The following is a 9,903-nucleotide window of genomic DNA, read 5'->3' as shown; positions in this document are numbered from 1 at the left end:
TTGCAGTTTGCCTACTCGGAGGAACGTGGAACAACAGACAATGATAGAGGAAGCTGTTGATGATGTCTAGGAAGAGAATGTGCTGTTGGTTGGTCGTTGCGTCTGTTTACAGGTAATTAGCGGCAATATGTCGATTCACGCCGCCTTGAATTCTTCTCGATCTTACGGGGGCGTTCGGCACTTTTGAAACAAATCGGATGCCAACATCTGCCGTCAGACTACCGTAGTATTTTGCAGACATGCTCGTCACTGTACAATCACTATCACAAGGTCTAGACGTAACGTGGAATGTGCGCATGCACAAGTGATATCTATAGATTTATACTCATTAAAATTTTAAACAAAATTAATGTGTAACTATTCTAGACATAGTCTGTCTCTATTCATTTAAAATAAAATAAAACAGTACTATTACCATTTTGCTTCTCGTTTTGGTAAATGAAACTTTCCACTATTGTACAGCTTGTTGTTTACCTTGACAGAGTAGTTTTCTGCACAGACAACAAAAAGTATAAAACAACCACCACAACAGAAATTTGAAATCTAATTATAAACTAAAGTTGTGAGAAGCACGAGTAGAGAATAGATGACCAACATTCAAAAGCGTAGAGAGAAATCATGGTTTTAGCTTATTTTAATTGAAAGTGGAGTTAGTGTGCTGGGAAGTTAACAATAGACCTTGTCCACTATTTTGACTTTTAACATAAAATAGCAGGTGCAACGTGTTAGTCTTTACTTCTAGATTAACTTTGCACTACTGACCTGTATGAACTTGATTGAGCTAAAAACTGCTTTGCTTTATTGATCTCTCGAGCTAGATGTTGAAGATCATCTCCTTCAAATGAAGGAACTTCACAAGCATCCTACAAAGACAAACTAGTTAGTACACAAATCAAAGTAACAAGTCCAATGACAGTATAACTACCTGCTGGCAAGATGAACTTGTCCAATTTCCTCCAACACATCTATGAAATCTGAAAATTGAGTTAGCAATCCAATGCTGTCAAACACAAATTTGCCAACATTACAAACCTCCCACATGTCTGATGAGCCAGCTCTTTCAACAATCTGTTTGTCACACTAATGAAACATCACCATCCTGACAAATACCATTAAAACAGCTCAATTTGTAGGTACAGTACCTATCAGAGCAGTCAAACGACACTGTATGAACAGGAATGTGATGATCAGCATTCAACCGATTCATGACCTCCAGTAATGTCTCCCTGCTTCTTTCCTAAAACATTAAAATAAAAACGTAGCAACAAGGCTAGCTGCCAAATAAATAATAGAGCCGTTATCATACAGGTTTGCCATTCATAACAAGATAAACAGCAGCTGCACCTGGAATCTTCATGGACAACTAGAGGAGATCGAGTCACAGTAAGTACATAATCATACTCCACAACTGTAGTTTGGTGCATTCGGTAAAAACTCATAATAACTTTAATATCCCCATCAACAAGCTAGTTAGTTAGCTTAAAGAGAACATTAAATGTTGTCCACACCTCCAGAGCTTGCAATAAATCTGTGCTCCCTTCTGCTGTCAGTCTTGAAACAAAATCAACAGCAGACTGACAAGCCGCCTCTGTAGGTTCAGCTAGACTTTCATGCCAAGTCACTGCCTCTGATGAGAAACGAACAACATTGAACCTGAAAATAATAACAATAGTAACCATATACACACCAACCATGAACCATGAAAACACAGAAGAATACTTGATTTTGTTGCAATGCACCTGCTCCCAAATCAATGCTGCTGCTCCTAATTTCAGTTGATGTAGACACGGAGCCATCGTTCCCGATGTGTCTAGGAGGAAAACAATCCTGTCCTCAAGGATTGTTCCAAACACACCGCGACTGCCGCTTCTCAACCACTCCAATCGTTTCTCATATCTCTTTATGACTCGTTGCAGTTTAGATTCATACTCTAGTAGCTCACCTAATCTCAATTTCAAATGCCACTCAACACCCTATCAATATCAACACCAGCAAATCAAAAAACAACAACAACAACAACATCAACAACAACAAAGCCATATTTCCAGTTATCCAATCAATAGAAGCCAACTGACTTCCAGTGTCATACAGGCTCTGTACAATTGATTGTGAGTTAGTGTTGATATTTTTTTGTAATGTGTGTGCGCGCGCGCGTGTGTGTGTGTGTTTGTTTGTGTGTGTTGTGTGTGTGTGTGTGTGCATGCGTGTGGTGTGTGTGTGTGTGTGTGTGTGTGTGTGTGTGTGTGTGTGTGTGTGTGTGTGTGTGTGTGTGTGTGTGTGTGTGTGTGTGTGTGTGTGTGTGTGTGTGTGTGTGTGTGTGTGTAATTTACCTTGATTGTAACAACTGGTTGATGACAGCAATGCCTAGATACAACAGTCATATTCATCTTAAATTCATCATAAACTTAACATTCATCTGACAAGGCTTCTGCTTCACGATTAATTGTTGCAATGTGCTCTGTGCGATGCCCACAATCCAGTCCACGAACAATATGATTTAGATTCAAGTAAACTTTTGATAAACCATACTTTTTCAACCACTGTTAAAATGCAAACGTTATGTAGAAAGTGACAACAACATTGGCTTTGACTACGAGTATTGTTTATTCATCTATCACTTATAGGTCTTCTTTATACTGTTTCATCTGCCTGTTTGTGGTCACCATCTGTGCATCCATCCACCCATACAGCAGTCCGTTTATCTGTCTGTCTGTCTGTCCGTCCGTCTGTCTGTCCATCTGTCTGTCTGTCTGTCTGTCTGTCTGTCTGTCCATCCATCCATCTGTCTGTCTGTTAATACATATATTTTGAACAATGATAACTACAATAACCTCAACAGCAAACTAAGAATAAAGTTCAATAATTACAATAAAGTTCTGCCTGTCTGTTTGTCTGTTTGTCTGTCTGTCCTTCTGTCTGTCTGCCAAATCTGTCCTGCCTCTGCACCAGCTAGTATTCCTCAAACCTTACCAGTTTGCTGGACAGTCTCTCTTCTACCTTTGGAATGTTAACTGTTTTCAGACTAAACGAGGGAGGCTTTGGTAACACAACTTGGTCCAAAGCCATAACTGAAATCCAACAAAAGAGTTTAATACATTTAGTTATATCTGTTTTCATCACTTGACATATACAACAAACCTTTAGCATTGCCATAACCAGTGTAGAAATGTGAGTGAATTAAATATCGCGGTTGAGAAGATCTAGTTTGATCTAAAGACAGACGACAACTCCAGTATACTAAGTAGAGCCACTTACTGACATTAAATCTTACTTGGCTTCAAATTTGGTGACACAAGATCTGATTCTTTTGTGCACTGTGTGTGTATAAAACGCTGCCAAAACATACGACAACAATGACAAAATCTCACATAATCAGATAATAACCAGAGTATTTATTGTAAAATAGTCTCATAGTGTGTGTGTGTGTGTGTGTGTGTGTGTGTGTGTGTGTGTGTGTGTGTGTGTGTGTGTGTGTGTGTGTGTGTGTGTGTGCCATCAATACTTCATGTTAGGTTTACCTTCCTGGCTAAGGAAGCCACTGTATCTCTTGGCTCTCTGGGTGGCTGTTTAGACAGAACATTTCCTGTAATCGGTGTTGCCATACTTTCTCTAGTGATCAGCTATAGAAAGACACAATGTTACACAACTTGCCCTAGACAACTTGCTAGTTATCAGAAGGCATAATCATACACGATTCTGAAATATCTGATCAGCTCTTGTCAACAGCAGAGAAGCCTGAGTATATACAAAACGGTTTAGATTTCCCAATCACCACAAAACATTCAATCTTCATTGAATCATGAATAAAGCACGTGACCTTATTATGATAGTTCTCTAAGTTTGTGATCTCATCGTGAATGTCCTGTAAATCATCGCCTTCTGCACAGCCTGCAATTAATTAATACAACAGATGTAGAACCAACTAACGTTCAGAGTTAGTGTTAAGTCAAACTTAAGCAGACAACCACAACAAATGGACAGAAAGACAGACAGACAGATGGACAATGGACAGACAGCAAACGGACAGATGGGCAGACGGATAGATGGACAAACAAACGGACAACAAATAGACAGATGCACAGACAGATACATGGACAAACAGGATAGACAGACAGATGGACAACAAAGTTTAGTATGATATGTTTGAATCATAATGTATATCATTGCAAACTGCTACCATATAAACATTTCTGTGAAATAGATTTCTGTGATTAAAAACTTTACACAATACTATTTATTTCTTTAAAAACAAAAAACAAACAAAAGTAAAAATGTATGACTCACTACCCTATGGTCTACATGAAGACCATTGTAGTACTGCCATGTCCATGCACACATGAAATCGGGTTACAGCATGGCCCAGTTTCCACAAAAGATCGATATTTTCAAACCAAATTGAACAAATAGAGCTACGCTGGGTGTGTAACTGTGAAGCCAATACAGTAATACGTATTAGCAGAGTCTTATGTATTAGCAGAGTCTTATGTATTAGTAGGCTCTTATGTATTAGCAGAGTCTTATGTATTAGCAGAGTCTTCGGTATTAGCAGACTCTTGTGTATTAGCAGACTTTGAGATGCATGAATGCTCCTGCTGTCAGTCGCTGGTGGAGCTTTAGTTTTTAATAGCAAGCGCTGAAACTGTATGACAAGAGCTAACTCAATAGTTATATATTAGTTCCATTGTCATAACATATGGACTTGACAAGTCTAGGCCATCTGCATTATCTCTCTCAGAATGCCTCTCATTGAGAATGACCACAATAGTCTAGACTTGTCTAGACTGACTCATCACCACACAACAGCTGCATGACCATGACTACTTTAGACATGTACATGTACAATCATAGATACTGAAATGAATGAATGACTTGTAATGCTTCAGTTAGTTGTAATACATGGTGACTTACCTCTCTCTAGATCTGAATAAGTGTGATATCGACCATCAGTCGAGTGTGCCAGAGATGACAGATAATGACTCATTTCCTGTTTATCATAATGTCTTGTTGTAGTAGATCTTGGTGAACGAATATCACCTGTTGATGAATCATAGAATATTGTATGAAGTGTCAACGAACGACCGACCAGACACTCCTCGATGTAGGACAGCACAGCAACCTTGTATAACAAAATTTAGTATGAGAAATAGAAACAGGAGTGAAGAACTAACAGCAAGACACCTGCTCTTGATCTGGGTGATTGCTAACTACCACATAAATAGCATCAGGGTCTGTATATATGCAACAAAAATGGGGTCAACTTGGATCAATACTTTACCACAATAACTTACCATCATTCAACTCAGGATCATGTTCATATTCTAGAGCCATTCGAAATGCTGACAACAAGTTACATGAACCACCAAAGTCCAATCCAATAACCCATCTATAGAACAGCCGACTTGATTAGGTTTCAGACAAGAAACACTGACTAGTTAGTTACCTCCAAGCATCCTGAAGGTTCTCTGTTGTGGTTTCGACTAGAGATGGTTTCCACTTTGTAGATTCACTTGCAAAACTGTGCCAAGAGAGAGAAAGCTGTTAAGTTAAGTCCCAAGCCATAAGTCATCACCATGTGTAATTCAATACCACTCAAACCACTACTCACTCTTGGTCAATCATAGAACACAATGAAATGAAACTAAGTAGCTAAACTCAATTACATGTTAGAGTGATGGCCAAAAACCAGCTGACCCTTTGTTGGAGCCAAAACAGTTAACTTAATTAAGATACAAGCAGTTTACAGTGGATGAGGTTTCCACTCTTTCAGAAACAAGTGAGTGACACATCAGCAGCAGATAAAATGTATATCATGGGGAGAGTCTCTCACGTCTGATAAAGAAATTCATGAATACGTAGATAATGTTCCTGATATTCAATCTTTATGCCAGCAAGACTATAAGCTCAAAAATAATAGACATTGCAAGTATGCAGGTACGAGTGAAGAATTCATATCCCATGCAATGTATTCTTCTAAATGACCTTATACATGATGTGTACCTCTGCTAAAGTGGATTTACTCGACAAGTCTGTCAGTGTGTTCGTTTGTTTTTGTTTGTGTGTCTGTCTGTTTGTTTTTGTGTGTTTGTTTGTTTGTTTGTTTTTGTGTGTGTGTGTGTGTGTGTGTGTGTGTGTGTGTGTGTGTGTGTGTGTGTGTGTGTGTGTGTGTGGTGTGTGTGTCTCTTGGACTATGGGGTTTATTCCCAGGAGCAGCACCATCTGCTACCAAGCTCGTCCACAGGTTGCGGATTGTGGAACAACCCTTAGATATAAAGGTTAGCTGTGAAATAAGCAGGCCTTGCCTGACGAATAAGCAGTCATGGACAATCTGGTGGCAGTGTTATCAGAGAGTGATGGGATAACAGGTGGTCGTATTATCTCCATAAAATGTCACAGATTCTCTATGACAACACTGGGCATGGCGAGTGCAGCCGCCATAAACAGGCTGTTGCTACAAAGTCTGATTTGATTCATAGCAATTCAGCACAGTATCTGTAAGCAGCTGTGGTCACTTTGGCTCTAAAGAGCAGTCTACTAATTTGGAGTTTTAGTTTTCTGGTCAGCTTACTGTCCATACATGTTGTTTGGCATGTTGTAGTCTTACACCTGTCAACATATAGCAGGTACTGGAGGAGAGAGTGGAATCAGTTCTGCACACGCTCATTTCACTATAATCCATTCTATTGCGCAGGTTCTTTTATGGTGACTTGTTTTGTCTCCTGCACGCATTGGTTTTTGGAGACACAAGCAAAGCCATAAATGAGTTTGGTCGTGTCGACCACTCACTCCACCGTGGTGTGTGTGTGTGTGTGTGTGTGTGTGTGTGTGTGTGTGTGTGTGTGTGTGTGTGTGTGTGTGTGTGTGTGTGTGTGTGTGTGTTGAAACTGCCTAAACGTTAAGCTTTAGTGTACTGTAGACTATATTATAACAATTCTACACACCAGATCAAGTTGAATGCTTTCACCATAAACAGTTGCTCCTCCAGCAAGAGACGAAAGTGTTCCTGAAAACGACTCAATTGTTCAAGATTAGCAAAAGAGATGTCCAATAAGACAGCAACTCTAGAACATCAATACAGCACAGCACATCCAAATTGTTCCTATAACCAATTTTGTGTTCCACCCAACCTCTTCTCTGTAATCGCACCAAACACTCTCCGACTGCCATTGCAGAGCCAATCTATCCTTTTTCTGTATATTTCTACACAACCATCTAGTTGACGCTACAGAAACACAAGCATGTATGCATGTACACACACACACACACACACACACACACACACACACACACACACACACACACACACACACACACACACACACAAGCACACACACAAACACACACAAACACAAACACACACAAACACACACACACAAACAAACACACACACACACAAACAAACACACACACACACACACAAATACACACACACACACACAAACACACACACACAAACAACACACACACACACACACACACACACACACACACACACACACACACACACACATCAACAACAACAAACAACTCCACATCAGCCAAATTCTGCAAACTGACTTGATAATCTTCCAGCTGTGCAGGATCAACATGCACATATTTGATGCTGCCATCATGCCATGCTATCTGAGCCATGTGCTGCAACCAACAATGACTCATCAGTATTTCCACTCTACGGACAAGTTACATCACGTTACATCATCATAAATGTGAGCCGAGACTTTCTTGTTGATGATTGCACAATAGCCATCCTTTTGTGAAAAAGAATTTGGTGCCAAGACCTGGTAGAGTGTGAGACCCAAACCTAGTGTAGAACATTAGTATAAAAATCATAAAATGATAGAACAGCAAATCAGACAGACAGACAGACAGACAAATGTGAAGGAGAGAGACACCACACCATGAAGAGAACAATAGTTGATGGTAAAGATATATAATAAGCAACGTTTCAGTAAAAACCGTCTTCTGGCTCAACGTATGGCTAAGATGTTTAAAATTTTCAAACAATAGGTGTTAATATTGATATTGATGATGTTGATATCAAAACCAGCTATTTACTAAAGTATGTCTGATTCTATATTTAATCCATATGGGTCGAAGGTCACCAGTCTCCTGATCCATTCGGATTCTCTGCACTTGCGGGATAGGTCGTCTTTCAATCCCAGATAGTAAATGATGGTGACTTTCATATCCTCTACAGAGTGCTGTGGTTTGTTGAAATGTCGTCCTACCGGTTTGCCTTCCAGTCGTTGATGGAGGCACTGTCCCGTCTCTCCGACATATTGCATGCCACACTTCGTACACTGTATCAAGTATATCACGTTGCTTGTTTTACAGTTGTACGAGCCTTTGATTTTGTAGGTCTCCTTTGTTGTGTTGCTTGTGACTGTATCAGATGTTGTTATTATTGAGCAGGTCTTACATCCCTGAGATTGACATTTGGTGTTGCCTGGTGTGACAGTTCGTTTGTTTACGTCCGTCCGAGTGTACCAAAATGTACCGTAAGTTCTTTGGTCTTCTGTATGATACTCTAGGAAATGACGGGAAGATCTTTTGAAGTGTGGTTGATCGTTTGAGTAAGTGATGATGGTCCTTTAGAATAGTTGACAGGTGAGGAAGAAATGGGTGGTAAGTGACCACAAGTGGTATCCTTGAGTTGTTGTTGGAGTGTCTTGCCGATGGTGATAGACTCTTTTCTCTTGATACTTCTGTAGCCTTTCGTATATCCCTCAAGATGTTCTCCTTAGGGTATCCCCTTCTGATAAGATTCTTCTGCAGTTCATGACAATGTTTTGAAAAATTCGTATCTTCTGAACAGATTCTACGGTATCGAAGAGCTTGGCTGAAAGGAATGGCACATTTGTTGTGTTGAGGATGGCAGCTTGTATTATGTAGATATTGGTGACAGTCTGTCTGTTTGTTTCGTGTAGAGATCTGTGTGTAGTTTGCCATTTTGCAAATCTGTTCAAATGGATCAGGAAACTGGCGACCTTTGACCCATATGGATTAAATATAAAATCAGACATACTTTAGTAAATAGCTGGTTTTGATATCAACATCATTGATATCAATATTAACACCTATTGTTTGAAATTTTAAACATCTTAGCCATACGTTGAGCCAGAAGAAGGTTTTTACTGAAACGTTGCTCATTATATATCTTTACCATCAACTATTGTTCTCTTCGCAGTGTTGTGTCTCTCTCCTTCACATTTGTCTACATATCTACCACGTCAAGTTTCCGCGGATCAGATCGTTTCCGTCTTTGCTCTCCGTTTATCTTCCAGTGTCAGACAGACAGACAGACAGACAGACAGACAGACAGACAGACAGATAGACAGACAGACTACATTGTACCTCGGGGCACTTTATGAGTTGTGGTTTCAGTTTAGTAGAATAGTTATGCATACCTTTGTTTTAGCTTATAATTAGATCATAGAGACTGTTTGTTGACAACTTAGACACTTTCTCAGGACAACTTTACTATTGCATTCTTGGAGAGTCACAGAAAAACGTCATCGCCAATATGACATACATTCTGCATCTACTCGTCTTCCTTCAATGAGCCCTGCCTTTCTTCCCAGTTCATGCAGTAAGTTTTCCTCTTGTGATCCCCATGTGCCAAAATGCTAAAAAACTAGCGGAACAATTTCAGGGCTAGATCCATCTGGCAAGATCTCCTTTGAATATTTGTAACCTTTTTCTAATTCCTGTTTTGTTGCTGCATGTCTGCATGCCTTTGCAGCTCCGTTCACTATGTCTTTTCTCCAAGGGTGAGCCAAAGAAACATCACATTCATAGGTGACAACAGAATCAATGTTGTAGAATGCAATGTCTGGTCTTCCATCAGTTTGTGCGTATCTGTTTCTTGGTTCTGTTTGATGAGGACTACCCACCTGTGTTAGGCAA

General features: G+C 39.8%; 1 protein-coding gene across 1 annotated transcript in view; it reads right to left on the bottom strand.

Moving 5' to 3' along the window:
* Positions 1–305: 305 nt before the first annotated feature.
* LOC134184256 (von Willebrand factor A domain-containing protein 3A-like) overlaps positions 306–9,903 on the bottom strand; it is a 17,785-nt gene continuing 8,187 nt past the window's right edge. Inside the window, exons 16-39 of the mRNA XM_062651899.1 lie at positions 7,692–7,798; positions 7,555–7,632; positions 7,125–7,219; positions 6,939–7,058; positions 5,441–5,515; positions 5,289–5,383; positions 5,179–5,228; positions 4,909–5,116; positions 3,818–3,888; positions 3,691–3,735; positions 3,519–3,620; positions 3,272–3,332; positions 3,139–3,210; positions 2,971–3,068; positions 2,422–2,540; positions 2,331–2,364; positions 1,720–1,973; positions 1,509–1,653; positions 1,307–1,363; positions 1,143–1,237; positions 1,033–1,080; positions 926–974; positions 763–863; positions 306–491 (exon numbers count right to left, since the gene is read on the bottom strand). Of these exons, the coding sequence (XP_062507883.1) occupies positions 452–491; positions 763–863; positions 926–974; positions 1,033–1,080; positions 1,143–1,237; positions 1,307–1,363; positions 1,509–1,653; positions 1,720–1,973; positions 2,331–2,364; positions 2,422–2,540; positions 2,971–3,068; positions 3,139–3,210; positions 3,272–3,332; positions 3,519–3,620; positions 3,691–3,735; positions 3,818–3,888; positions 4,909–5,116; positions 5,179–5,228; positions 5,289–5,383; positions 5,441–5,515; positions 6,939–7,058; positions 7,125–7,219; positions 7,555–7,632; positions 7,692–7,798 (2,219 nt within the window). The 3' untranslated portion in view covers positions 306–451. The remainder of the gene's footprint in view (positions 492–762; positions 864–925; positions 975–1,032; positions 1,081–1,142; positions 1,238–1,306; positions 1,364–1,508; positions 1,654–1,719; positions 1,974–2,330; positions 2,365–2,421; positions 2,541–2,970; positions 3,069–3,138; positions 3,211–3,271; positions 3,333–3,518; positions 3,621–3,690; positions 3,736–3,817; positions 3,889–4,908; positions 5,117–5,178; positions 5,229–5,288; positions 5,384–5,440; positions 5,516–6,938; positions 7,059–7,124; positions 7,220–7,554; positions 7,633–7,691; positions 7,799–9,903) is intronic.

This window comes from Corticium candelabrum, chromosome 9, assembly GCF_963422355.1.
Source record: "Corticium candelabrum chromosome 9, ooCorCand1.1, whole genome shotgun sequence".
NCBI classification, from domain to species: domain Eukaryota; kingdom Metazoa; phylum Porifera; class Homoscleromorpha; order Homosclerophorida; family Plakinidae; genus Corticium; species Corticium candelabrum.
This window is presented reverse-complemented; position numbering and strand designations above follow the sequence as displayed.